The sequence below is a fragment of the Oncorhynchus kisutch genome, linkage group LG9, assembly GCF_002021735.2.
Source record: "Oncorhynchus kisutch isolate 150728-3 linkage group LG9, Okis_V2, whole genome shotgun sequence".
Lineage (NCBI taxonomy): Eukaryota > Metazoa > Chordata > Actinopteri > Salmoniformes > Salmonidae > Oncorhynchus > Oncorhynchus kisutch.
In genome coordinates, this window is record NC_034182.2 from 41,118,132 (window position 1) to 41,132,185 (window position 14,054).

Consider the following 14,054-nt stretch of genomic DNA (forward strand, 5'->3'; position numbering starts at 1 on the left):
AGAGGGAAGGGGGGACAAAAATGATCTAATTAAAGGATTTACAGCAGCAGGCTTCACACGCCATGAGGAGGAGGAGAGAGAGGAGAGAGAGAGGAGGAGAGGTAGAGGAGGAGAGAGGAGAGAGAGGAGGGGTAGAGGAGAGGAGAGGGAGGAGGAGAGAGAGGAGGAGAGAGAGGAGGAGAGAGAAGAGGTAGAGGAGGAGAGGAGAGGGAGGAGGAGAGAGAGGAGGAGAGAGAGGAGGAGAGAGAAGAGGAGAGGTAGAGGAGGAGAGAGAGGAGAGGTAGAGGAGGAGAGAGGAGAGAGAGGAGGAGAGGTAGAAGAGGAGAGGAGGAGAGGTAGAGGAGGAGAGAGAGGAGAGGTAGAGGAGGAGAGAGATAAGGAGAGAGGAGAGGTAGAGGAGGAGAGAGAGAAGGAGAGAGGAGAGAGAGGAGGAGAGGTAGAGGAGAGAGAGGAGAGGAGGAGGGGGGGGCTTGAGGATGAAGACAGAATGCTGTTCAAGGGAAAGAGGGGTGGGTTGGGTGGGGGGGGTTATTGAGGATGAAAACAGAATGCTGTTCAAGGAGACGAGGTAGAGGAGGAGAGATAGAGGAGGAGAGGTAGAGGGGGGGAATTGAGGATGAAGACAGAATGCTGTTGAAGGTGAAGAGCGGGAGAAGGGAGAGGAGGAGAAGAGGGGGGGGGGGGGGTCTTGTTTACTGTTTTGCCTCTTTATCTCAGTTTGTTTCCTCAACTAAAGGGAATGGCAGCGAGTAGAACAACTTCCAAGATGTCAATCTTTGACAGCATTCAAAATGTGTTCTCAAAGAGAAGAGCCAACCAGTGGGACATCACTGAGACAGTGTTCTTCCTACTGGAGTGGAGCCCACTGTAGTCACAGCTGACGTTTGTAGTCTAGTTTAAACAACAGTGTGGCCCGTTCAGTAGCAGTCCGTGGCATCAATGTGAAGGATCAAAAGATGATTGTAAATAACTAAGCCTTGGTCTTTGAACTACCTAATCAACATTTACACAAGAGCATGACTAGCTTAATAAAGTAAAGGCAGTAAAGCTGTAACAAATGGATTCAACATGTATATAGTCTAATCTGGTTAATACAGTAGAGTACAGTACATTACAGTAGAGTACAGTACATTACAGTAGAGTACAGTACAGTACATCACATTACATTACTGTACATTACAGTAGAGTACAGTACAGTATAGTACATTACAGTACATTACATTACATTACTGTACATTACAGTAGAGTACATTACAGTATAGTACATTATAGTACATTACAGTACATTACATTACATTACAGTATAGTACATTACAGTACATTACATTACATTACAGTATAGTACATTACAGTACATTACATCACATTACATTACAGTACATTACAGTAGAGTACATTACAGTATAGTACATTACAGTACATTACATTACAGTAGAGTACATTACAGTACATTACATTACAGTACATTACAGTATAGTACATTACATCACATTACATTACAGTACATTACATTACAGTACATTACAGTAGAGTACATTACAGTATAGTACATTACAGTAGAGTAGAGTACAGTAGAGTACAGTACATTACAGTAGAGTAGAGTACAGTAGAGTACAGTACATTACAGTAGAGTACAGTACATTACAGTAGAGTAGAGTACAGTAGAGTACAGTACATTACAGTAGAGTACAGTACATTACAGTAGAGTACAGTACATTACAGAAGAGTACAGTACATTACTATAGAGTACATTACAGTACAGTACATTACATTACAGTACATTACATTACATCACATTACTGTACATTACAGTAGAGTACATTACAGTATAGTACATTACAGTAGAGTAGAGTACAGTAGAGTACAGTACATTACAGTAGAGTACAGTAGAGTACAGTACATTACAGTAGAGTACAGTACATTACAGTAGAGTAGAGTACAGTAGAGTACAGTACATTACAGTAGAGTACAGTACATTACAGTAGAGTACAGTACATTACAGAAGAGTACAGTACATTACTATAGAGTACATTACAGTACAGTACAGTACATTACAGTACAGTAGAGTACAGTACATTACAGTAGAGTACAGTACATTACAGAAGAGTACAGTACATTACAGTACATTACTATAGAGTACATTACAGTACATTACATTACATTACAGTACAGTACAGTACATTACAGTACAGTAGAGTACAGTACATTACAGTAGAGTACAGTACATTACAGTACATTACATTACAGTACAGTAGAGTACAGTACATTACAGTAGAGTACATTACAGAAGAGTACAGTACATTACAGTACATTACTATAGAGTACATTACAGTACATTACAGTACATCACAGTACATTACAGTAGAGTACATTACAGTACATTACAGTAGAGTACAGTACAGTAGATTACAGTACAGTACAGTACATTACAGTACAGTAGAGTACAGTACAGTACAGTACAGTACAGTACAGTAGAGTACAGTACAGTACATTACAGTACAGTACAGTACATTAGAGTACATTACAGTACATTACAGTAGAGTACATTACATTACAGTACAGTACAGTAGAGTACAGTACATTACAGTACATTACAGGGCAGTACATTACAGTAGAGTGCAGTACATTACAGTGGAGTACATTACAGTTAAGTACAGTATAGTGCAGTATATTACAATACATTACAGTGCAGTACACTACAGTTTGCTAGCCATACACAATAGGGAAAACTTTACCGCAGATGCCATCATTGACACGTGAAGATGGTATGTAGTGAGAGCGGTAGCCGAGGTTGGTGCAGTAGAATCGGCCGTTAGGACAGGCTGCAGTGCCTAAAAGAGGGCAAAGTTCAAAGGTAAGTCTGTGATGACTGCATTTCATGACTACAGTAATCATTGGAAGCATATTTTCAATGGAATAATAATTCATGTCGAACCAGCTCATCTGATTTTATACTTCATATGAAGCTTGCAAGAAAAGGCATTTCCCTATACTTGTGCACGTGACATTAAAAACTTAAAACTTGAATGGGGTTGTGAAGGAAAATACATGCACTTCCACAGTCACTCTTAGGGTGGCAGTGTCCAGCAAATAATCACATGGATGTTTAATTTCTGAGACCAGACCAGATTTGCAGGGGCAGATGGTTAGATGAGTCGTACTGAATGTGTTATTTAAAAACAAAACAAACTTCCAAAGCCCACTTTTCAATTACATTATAATAAGGCGATACAGATTTAATTGAATGTTTAAATGTTGTTGTTTTTTTAAAGGAAATCTAAATCTGAAGAAGTGAAAAGTTGTACTTAAACAATTGCACAATTAGGCAAAAAATTATAATTTATAATGATGTTCCAATAAAATAATGATGGTGGAATTATGCCTCTTTTAGCCTCCCCAAGAATCTCCTGATTAGGTCGCTGGGTGTAGAACTGGAGTTGCTCTAATAATATATAATGACCCTACTTTTTAATGTTAAAAAAATAAAATAATAATAAATGGTTTCGCTCTAGCGCCTCACTTTTCCAAAAATGACATTTGTTATACATGTAATAAAAAATAGATAAAATAAAATAATAAAAAAAGATATGTCTGGCCTAAAGATTCACTCCTCATCACCCACTATAACAATATATTCCTTCATTGTGCCAGTAGATTCATTTAGTACAGAGGTGTCAAACATACGGACCGGGTCCAATCTGGCCAGCGGACGGACCGAGATGAAAAATAAAAGGGGGGGAAAAAATGGGGCAGAAACAAACTGAAATAGCAACAACAAAAAAATGATACAAACATACAGTTTGTTGACTGTGTCAGGCTTGATAATAATCCCTAAAATACAGGGCCTTCAGAAAGTATTCACACCCCTTGACTTTTTCCACATTTTGATATGTTACAGCCTGAATTTAAAATGGATTAAAGTGATATGTTTGGTCACTGGCCTAAACACAGTACCCCATAATGTCAATGTGGAATTAAGTTTTCTGAGAAAAAAAATATATATATATAAAAATTAAAAGCTGAGATGTCTTGAGTCAATAAGTATTCAACCCCTTTGTTATGGCAAGCCTGAATAAGTTCAGTGAGTAAAAATGTGCTTAACAAGTCACATAATAAGTTGCATGGACTCTGTGTGCAAAAATAGTGTTTAACATGATTGTTGAATGACTACCTCATCTCTGTACCCCCCACACATACAATTATCTGTAAGGTCCCTCAGTCGAGCAGCGAATTTCAAACACAGATTCAACCACAAAGGCCAGCAATGTTTTCCAATGGCCTCACAAAGAAGGGCACCTATTGGTAGATGGGTAAAAATCGAAAAAGCAGACATTGAATATCCCCTTGATTATGTTGAAATTATCAATTACACTGTGGATGGTGTATCAATACCCCCAGTCACTACAAATATACAGGCGTCCTTCTTAAGTCAGTTGCCGGACAGAAAGGAACCTGCTCAGGGATTTCAACATGTAGGCCAATGGTGACTTTCAAACAGATTAATAGCTGTGATAGGAGAAAACTGAGGATGGGTCAACAACATTGTAGTTACTCCACAATGCTATCCTAATTGACCGAGTGAAAATAAGGAATCCTGTACAGAGTTAAAAAATATTCAAAAGAATGCATCTAGTTTGTAACATGTGGCAAAGCAATTCATTTTTTCTCCTGAATACAAAGTGTTATGTTTGGGGCAAATCCAATACAACACAGTGATAAGTACCACTCTCCATATGTTCAAGCATAGTGGTGGCTGCATCATGTTTGGGTATGCTTGTAGTCATTAAGGACTGAGGAGTTTTCCAGGATAAAATATAAATGTAATGGAGCTAAGCACAGGTAAAATTCTTATGGAAAACCTGGTTCAGTATGCAGTCCAACAGAGACCGGTGAGATGAATTCACCTTTCAGCAGGACAACAATCTAAAACACAAGGCCAAATCTACACTGGACTTGCTTACCAAGAAGACAGCAAATGTCCTTGAGTGGCAGAGTTACAGTTTTGACTTAAATCAGCTTGAAAATCTATGGCAAGACCTGAAAAAGGTTTGTCTATCAATGATCGAATGCAGCCCCCGGGGCAAAAAAAAAAGAAAAGAGTTTGACACCCCTGATTTTATTTTCGCTTGCAACCTAGTTCCTTGAGTTCAAAGAAACTCACGAGAACTTGAAATCTCAGCAAGTGTGAATATATTATATTATTATATTTATACATTAATATAAACTAAATCAAAACCAGGGATCGCCAAAAATCAGTAGAGCTGTTATCTAGTCAGTGTAAGAGCACTGCTTGTCTCCCTACACTCGTTGTACTCCCTGCTCATGTATACCTGATGTATAGACACACTTAGACCCTTCTCTATCACTATACCAGCCAGGTAAATCATGGTTTTACCACCCACTTACCACGGGTAACTTACCACCTCTAAACAAGGACTCAATTACATTATAAAGTCATCCCATTGAAATATCTGAAAGTCATTGTTGTACCAAACTTAAAGACAAGATGAAATTTGATTAGATTTTATAACCGGACAGCATTTAATCAACCTTACATGGCCTAGAATACAGCGATTTGGCTACATGCCTACAGAATGTCTTGAAGATGGTCTATGTGACGGAGTCATTCTACCAGTTCGCTGCAGTTTTTGTTGCTTCATCTATCTATATATACCTGTGATCTGAAAGGTGACTTCAGGTGTACAAAAGTTATTCGACTCATCATCGTGGCAATGTGAAGTATAGCCTATGTCCGCACAATGACACCTGTTTACAGCTGTATCCCCTCTTTGTTGGAGTTGATCAAAGTTGCCCTTAACTGTTGGGTCCAGGATCAGAAAAATCATTATCCTCCTAATGGTTCAAGTTAGGACTTGCCTGATCTGGGCCCGTATTCATAAATTGTCTCATTGTGGGACTGATCTAGGATCAGTTTAGCATTTTATTGTCATAATGGACTAAGATTACATGGAAAGAGGGGACCTGACCCTAGAACAGCACCTCTACTCTGAGACCCTTTATGAATAAAGGCCCGGGATCTTCTGTTTGTGATTAGGGGAAACCTGTACCACGAGCCTCTTTACCTGGTTCATCTGATCCATCCATACAGTCGCAGTAGTCGTCATTCACCTGGTCAAAAGGGATCATTTTAGACCCATCGATACACAGGAAGGACTTTCTTTCTCTATAAAACCTCTTATCTGTTAAAAGGGAGAGAGCAAGGGGGGAAAAATCGTCATGTGCATGTGTGATGTGTTGACATTCTTGACTTACAAACTTGGTAGTGGTTAACACATCTGCTTACAGACCACCCATGTATCCCCAATGGGGGGGGGGGGGGGGGGGGGGGGGGGATCAAAATGGATACCCCTTCTGCCACTTTATGTTCATCAGACCTCCCTCTCTCATTCCACACTGTCTTAATTAATCATAATTTGTTTACAGTCTCATACGGTATTGACTTTCCAGCTCGTGTTGGGGTCGGCGGTAGGTTAGAGAGATGGACCACATAACGAGGGGGTTGCCGGTTCAAATATCTCCGGGCTGACACATTTTCCATGCAAATAAAAAAATAAAAGATGTATATTGTACTCTATTCTAAAAGCATTCAAAACGTTACTGCATGTTATAGTTAGCCTATAGCCAGACTGAATGTGTGATTCAATGACACCCGCAATAACATCTGCTAAATATGTGTATGTGACCAATAAAATGTGATTTGATTTGTTGACAGTCACAACACTTGGGAAAAAGCAAAGGATAATTCAAATGTTGTAATATTCTCAAACTAATTAGATAGCTATCGTTAGCTAGTTCAACAAGTTCAGTAGGCCTAGTTTGGTAAAAAAAAAAAACATGCAAGTATTGTAAAGATGTGCTAAGAGGCTGCTTTGTTTACTAGCTAATCCAGGCTATGTAGCTAATCTTGCAACAGCATAATATTTGTTGACTTCGGGAAAGACTTACACGATAAAGAAATTCCTCTGATTTTCCGCGAGTCTACACAAATGGACCAAAGAATCACAGCAATGACAATATGACAATGTCCGAGGGAACAGTTTGTGAACATTACTCTCTTAGAGAGGGCTGCAAAGCAGTTAAAATGCTCTTTTACACTCAAAAACTAGCAAGCTAGTTTAACATTTCCCAGTGAACTATCAGCGCTTCCTGAAACATGGTCATGTGACGTGACATGTGCATGGATGTTAACGTCTACGTTTCAAAATAAAAGCCCCACTGTAAAATTAGAATATTTTAAAACTAGCATTAATGTATTTAACACAGACAAAATATGTTTGTAATCAAGCAATATAAACAAAATATGTTTGTAATCAAGCAATATAAACTTAGAAAGTCTACATTGACTGATAGCCTATCTAATTAATTGACTGTTTAATTTACAAATTATTAATCAAAGTTGACCTTTATTTTACTAGGCAAGTCAGTGAAGAACAAACACTTTTTTTCAATGACGGCCTAGGAACAGTGGGTCAACTGCCTGTTCAGGGGCAAAACGTCAGCTCGGGGATTTGAACTTGCAACATTTTCAGTTACTAGTCCAACACTCTAATCACTTGGCTACACTGCCACCCCAAAATAACTTATCCATTGACTGTTGATCTGCTTTGTGGAGACTGGCTGATAGCTATTTGTGTCTCTGACTGTCTCACAAAACAAACAACATATGACAATTAATTTTAAGCTTTTAAAACTAAATTATAAAAAAATAAGATGATGAGGAGTTATATAACTATTACATTCCATCCAGTACACCAGAGGTAAATACTCTAAATATTCCACAGTATATCTATCTATCTATATCTATATCTATCTATCTATCTATATCTATATCTATCTATCTATATCTATCTATCAATCTATTATTTCCTTATATGAACTGTAATTCAGTAATATCTTTGAAAATTATGTGTGTTGAAATTATATTTTTGTTCTGTATACATAGAGCCAAGGCTACATGGAACTCTATTCCACATCAAGTAATTCACGCAAGCAGTCAAATCAGATTGAAAAAAAAAAAACAGTGAGGACTGTGAAGAGTCACACACACACAGGTAGAAACACACATACAAACACATACACCTGGGTCGTGGGTTGTATTAGAGTAGTGGCCTGAGGGCACACACTTAATGCTTTGTGAAATCTGTTGTAAAATGTATATTACTGCCTTCATTTTTGCTGGACCCCAGGCAGAGTAGCTGCTGCCTAGGCAGGAACTAATGGGGATCCTTAATAAAACCCCAGGAAGAGTAGCTGCTGCCTTGGCAGGAACTAATGGGGATCCATTATAAACCCCAGGAAGAGTAGCTGCCTCCTTGGCAGGAACTAATGGATAAAAAAAGGAGTGAATTATTGATATGAATGTATGTTATTATGTTGTTATGTTATGTTATAATTTGCCTTTGAAGGTAGTATAATGACAATTACACTTGCTCCAAGCTGCAGGTTCTGGGACTCGATATGGAGAGCATCAGGTTCCGTAACTCCATATGGAGAGAATCAGGTTCCGGAACTCGATATGGAGAGCATCAGGTTCCGGGAACTTGATATAGAGAGCATCAGGTTCCGGAACTCGATATGGAGAGCAGGTTCTGTGTCCAACTTTGATTCGTTTCAGAATTCATTTGTTTTTTATGCATAGAATAGGTCAAATGTTGGGATATTTTAATTATGCTTGATTGCAAAATAAAACTGGGATATACAACCGTGAAAGAACTTCATATAATTCGAAGCCTCAGCAGGTCTGCTGATATTTCTCATGATTATACAACAAAGTATACAACAAACCTTTCATTTGATGTGTTTTATTTAAGACACAAACTTTACAAAATGTACAGTTTCAAAAAATATATTGGAATTGTAAAGACACTGAAAATGTTTTAAGACATATGTGATAACATTATTTGCATAATCACCTCCCCAAAAGTACTTTCAAATCAGACAACCTGTAAAAGAAGTTACACAGCAGTTTGATAAATAGTCCAACTGTTTTGTTTTTTGGGGGGGCATTTTATCTATGTGTGTTTTGTTGCTTGAACCAAAATTATTTCTCCTGATTTATACGAGAGTATATGCCGGTGTTACATAGGGAGTCTTTACTCTGGAGATAGGAGAGGTCTCGCATCATGCCCGGGAAAGAATAGTCCAACGGCGGGCGGAATGGGAAAACTGGCATCAGTCCGGACGTCACATACGGTGACATGAAATTAGGTATGCCACCACCTGCGGTTGAGTAGGCCAGGCGCAAAGGATTAATACCAAAGCGAGGACTCAGCCCGTACATACTTTCGCCTCCGGCAGGTGTTGGCGTGGTTTGCAATGGGGAAAAAGCAGACTTGGTACCCAGAGGCCCCAACGCTACCCCTGGAAGTCCAAAATTAGGCCTTGGTTCATTTGAGTGAACAGACAGAGATAGACCGACGCTATCCGAGTTGCATTTATTCTCTTTGGAGCTAAGAACTAGTTCAATAGCCTTCACGATGTCCCCTTTGCAAGTTTTCACCACCGATTCCAAAGTATCCCGCTTGTGATGGGGGAATATCTTGGTCATGACCTCGGTGGGGTCCCGGTCCTTTGACGCGCACCCGGGCTCGGTAATCTCCAGCGAAGGGTAGTCCTTGGGCCGCTCGGACTCGCTGCCCGACTCGAGGTCCGAGGATGACAGAGACCGTGGGCTCTCTGTGTGGTCTGACAGCTGGTCAAAAGCAGCCGTCTGACTGCCACTCTCCTTGTCGAAGACCGCCTGTTTTTTCTCTTGATTAGGAGAGGTATCGTTCTTTCCCAATGGAGAGGACAGTGGTGCGGTGTGAGGTGCATAGAACGTTCGGCCCATGAATCCGTTGTTTAGGTTGTACTTGGTCAGTTTGTCATCTGAAATTATAAATAATAACGGAATTAGATTAGATATATGTGATAGGACGTTATGTCTAATTTTACAAACTGTATGCATTTTCTATAGGTTTTTGATTATACGCTGCGTAAAACGTCTCTCTGGTCAGATATCATTTCACAAATAATTGGTTAATCTAAGTCGATTTGCGCGTATGAAATACCCGGTTTAAGACTATAATTTCAAGCATATTTTTTTAACAGTTTGAACAATAATTGCAGGTGGGACTTTTCCATTGTAAAAGAACTATCTCAATTTAGTCTAAGTCAAATAAAGCACCAAACGGCCATACTAACCAAATGAATCAAATTGACCAAAACATTGTTTTCAAATCGACTCTCAATACCAACAGGTAACGATGGACTAACTCACCGTCTTTTTGGTCCTCAGTTCCAAAAACATCATAACTAGATATTCTTGGCACGGTGTTTCCAGATCGCTGTACCCCAGATGCCATGGTCAGTCCGGTCTCCCCCGCCCCGGAGCCGGTGTACATGAACTGGAGCTCCCGGGCCTCGCTCTCCTCCTGCGCCTGTTGTCTCCTGAGTGCCACCTGTGCAGCCATCACCCGCTGCCTCTCCGCTATCAGGGTACACTTTGCGCACACGCAGTCTCTCCAACGACAGAAGCGCTTGTGGCCTTTCAGAGCGGACACCACGCCGTGGTTCCTGCACCGTGCGCACTTCGGGGTTCGGGGGTAGCCCCTCTCCATCGACGGTTTACAGGCAGCAGCTCGGAGAAAGAGAGGCGGAGGGCGCAGAAGGGAAGCGGGCATCTGTAAACCCCCGACGGAGAGAGGAGAGGAGCTGTGCCCAGCCAAGCCGTGCGGTCTAATGCTGCCTTCCATTCCGCGTGGAGACGTAAACCAGGTCTCCAGAAAGTCCAGTGTAGTTTAGAAGTCAGTCAATGTTTGTGTACTGTCTTCTTCCAACTGACTCTGCCACTCTAAACTCTTGCGCTTAAAAGTTGTTCACCTCCAGGTGGTTTGTCTTCAAATAATGCACCTCGGTCACACCCCTTTCCCCTTCCGTGCCCTCATGAATATGCGCCAAGGGTGAAGAGTGGTCTAATGGGTTTGACTAAGCTCATTCATTGGAGCTATTGTCAAGAACAATGTCATGGTCTATCACCTTAAATGATATAAAAATCTACTGGAACTTCTTTAGATCAAAGACATTTAAAAGTTATATATCCTTTATTGACTGTGTATCTGTAATCAGGATATTGTGGGGGGGCAGGGTAGCCTAGTGGTTAGAGCATTGGACTAGTAAGCGAAAGGTTGCAAGTTCGAATCCCCGAGCTGACAAGGTACAAAATCTGTCGTTCTGCCCCTGAACAGGCAGTTAACCCACTGTTCCTAGGCCGTCATTGAAAATAAGAATTTGTTCTTAACTGACTTGCCTAGTAAAATAAAGGTAACAATTGTATTAGATAAATAATGATTATTAAAAAAATTGCTTATAGGTTTTGGTATATTTAATACACTATATGATTATATATTATACATTTTAATTGAAAACATAATGTGGTGGAGTATTGTGAACACAAAGTCAGGTCATTCAGTGTAGTTGTGGTATGTATTGATTTATGGGAAAATAATCAGTAATACTGTATTTTCAAAAAGACAAATAATCCTCCAGACTACGTTTTCTTGTATTTTACAATTATTTACCTTGCTGGAAAATAATTGAGGAGGAAAATAGTCTTAACACTAATGCTATCCTTCAAACTTGACCATAGTCCTTATGGATATGTTCAGACTGTATAGTTACTATTGTATAATATATCAGATTAACAGGTGTTGTAATTAATTATACAAGCATCTTATTCCCTAATGAGTTTTGATTGTACCTAATAATTCCCCGACGCTAAAATGAATGCTTCTTTAGTGTTTCATCTTAGTGGGTTAATACATGTTTAAAACACAATTCAGGACAAATAACTCATTCAAATGTCCTTCCTAAAATGTTTTATAAAAATTCATGTTTGATATTATAATGTTTACAATCAATATTTAGCCACATAGTATTGCTTGGCTTTGCTATTAGCAATCAGCTTCATGCAGATGTGTGAAAGAGGACAGTACATTTAAAACACTAATGTAAATGGCCATTGCTTGCAACAACCCCCTCCTTTTCTCCATATCTCAATCTCTCCATCCATTCATCTCTCCATTCATCCATCTCTCCATCCATCCATCTCTCCATCTAACCATCTCTTGTTTTCTCCATCTGCATAACTGCCTGGCATGGTGGACCCCTCCATCAGTCAGTCCTTCAACCATGGGCCTTATCAGACGTATACCCAACAGCCTCTGTGTGTACCTTTTATGCTTGGGAACTATTGCCTGCCACACACATGAGCACACACACACACTCATGCAGGTACACACACACACACACACACACACATCACATACTTACAGAGCTTGAAAAAAGGCATCTCGCTAATCACTACAGAAGGAGCTTTGCAATCATTGAGAGAGTGGGAGTGTGTGTGAGAGAGAGAGAGAGCGAGAGAGAAACTGCTATTTGCAGAAAGATTCCCCACAATGATTGGGTCTTGAGTGGTGTAGGGGGGGGGGGGTACAGTACAGCACAGGCTTGGGAATGATCCAAAATTAACCATCAACATGCCAGTGTTTGCTACACACAAATAGACAGGGCATGAACTGGAGAACAGACGGGACACCGTGTGTTGGAGAACTGGAGAACAGACGGGACACCGTGTGGTGGAGAACTGGAGAACAGACCGGACACCGTGTGGTGGAGAACTGCAGAACAGACGGGACACCGTGTGGTGGAGAACTGGAGAACAGACCGGACACCGTGTGGTGGAGAACTGGAGAACAGACGGGACACCGTGTGGTGGAGAACTGGAGAACAGACCGGACACCGTGTGGTGGAGAACTGCAGAACAGACGGGACACCGTGTGGTGGAGAACTGGAGAACAGACCGGACACCGTGTGGTGGAGAACTGGAGAACAGACGGGAAAACGTGTGGTGGAGAACTGGAGAACAGACGGGACACCGTGTGGTGGAGAACTGGAGAACAGACGGGACACCGTGTGGTGGAGAACTGGAGAACAGACGGGACACCCTGCGGTGGAGAACTGGAGAACAGATGGGACAACGTGTGGTGGAGAACTGGAGAACAGACGGGACACCGTGTGGTGGAGAACTGGAGAACAGACGGGACACCGTGTGGTGGAGAACTGGAGAACAGAAGGGACACTGTGTGTTTTAGAGAACTAGAGAACAGATGTGACACTGTGTGGTGGAGAACGAGAGAACAGATGTGACCGTGTGGTAGAGAACTGGAGAACAGATGTGTCACTGTGTTTTAGAGAACTAGAGAACAGATGTGTTACCGTGTGGTAGAGAACTAGAGAACAGATGTGTCACTGTGTTTTAGAGAACTAGAGAACAGATGTGTCACCGTGTGGTAGAGAACTAGAGAACAGATGTGTCACTGTGTTTTAGAGAACTAGAGAACAGATGTGTTACTGTGTGGTAGAGAACAGATGTGTTACTGTGTGGTAGAGAACTAGAGAACAGATGTGTCACTGTGTGGTAGAGAACAGATGTGTCACAGTGTGGTAGAGAACTAGAGAACAGATGTGTCACTGTGTGGTAGAGAACAGATGTGTCACTGTGTGGTAGAGAACCAGAGAACAGATGTGTCACCGTGTGGTAGATTACAGATGTGTCACTGTGTGGTAGAGAACAGATGTGTCACTGTGTGGTAGAGAACTAGAGAACAGATGTGTCACTGTGTGGTAGAGAACCAGAGAACAGATGTGTCACCGTGTGGTAGAGAACTGGAGAACAGATGTGTCACTGTGTTTTAGAGAACTAGAGAACAGATGTGTTACTGTGTGGTAGAGAACTAGAGAACAGATGTGTCACTGTGTTTTAGAGAACTAGAGAACAGATGTGTCCCCGTGTGGTAGAGAACTAGAGAACAGATGTGTCACTGTGTTTTAGAGAACCAGAGAACAGATGTGTCACTGTGTGGTAGAGAACTAGAGAACAGATGTGTCACCGTGTGGTAGAGAACTAGAGAACAGATGTGTCACTGTGTGGTAGAGAACTAGAGAACAGATGTGTCACTGTGTGGTAGAGAACAGATGTGTCACTGTGTGGT

General features: G+C 40.8%; 2 protein-coding genes across 6 annotated transcripts in view; both read right to left on the minus strand.

Annotated features, from left to right (window-relative positions):
- The window catches only part of LOC109897150 (glucosidase 2 subunit beta), a 293,964-nt gene extending 286,780 nt beyond the window's left edge, over window positions 1-7,184 (minus strand). For 3 of the 5 annotated variants that reach the window (XM_031832598.1, XM_031832602.1, XM_031832601.1), the window contains exons 1-3: window positions 6,967-7,176; window positions 6,084-6,200; window positions 2,736-2,831 (exon numbers count right to left, since the gene is read on the minus strand). In XM_031832598.1, the coding sequence (XP_031688458.1) occupies window positions 2,736-2,831; window positions 6,084-6,200; window positions 6,967-7,069 (316 nt within the window). In that variant the 5' untranslated portion in view covers window positions 7,070-7,176. Of the gene's footprint in view, window positions 1-2,735; window positions 2,832-6,083; window positions 6,201-6,966 lie in introns of all 5 variants that reach the window. The other 2 variants (XM_031832600.1, XM_031832599.1) reach the window with 1 other exon arrangement.
- A 1,622-nt stretch (window positions 7,185-8,806) lies between these two features.
- On the minus strand, window positions 8,807-10,876 carry LOC109878505 (doublesex- and mab-3-related transcription factor A1). The gene is made up of 2 exons (XM_020470726.2): window positions 10,280-10,876; window positions 8,807-9,888 (listed from the first exon to the last, which is right to left on the minus strand). The coding sequence occupies exons 1-2, from the start codon at window positions 10,752-10,754 to the stop codon at window positions 9,062-9,064; spliced, it is 1,302 nt and encodes a 433-aa protein (XP_020326315.1). The 5' UTR covers window positions 10,755-10,876; the 3' UTR covers window positions 8,807-9,061.
- Window positions 10,877-14,054: the final 3,178 nt, after the last annotated feature.

Excerpts from the sequence above, each read along its gene's own strand:
- LOC109878505 (XM_020470726.2), bottom strand. The coding sequence starts at position 10,754 with ATGGAAGGCAGCATTAGACCGCACGGCTTGGCTGGGCACAGCTCCTCT. Across the intron at positions 9,889-10,279 it reads AACTGAGGACCAAAAAGACG|ATGACAAACTGACCAAGTAC; the intron begins GTGAGTTAGTCC and ends TTATAATTTCAG.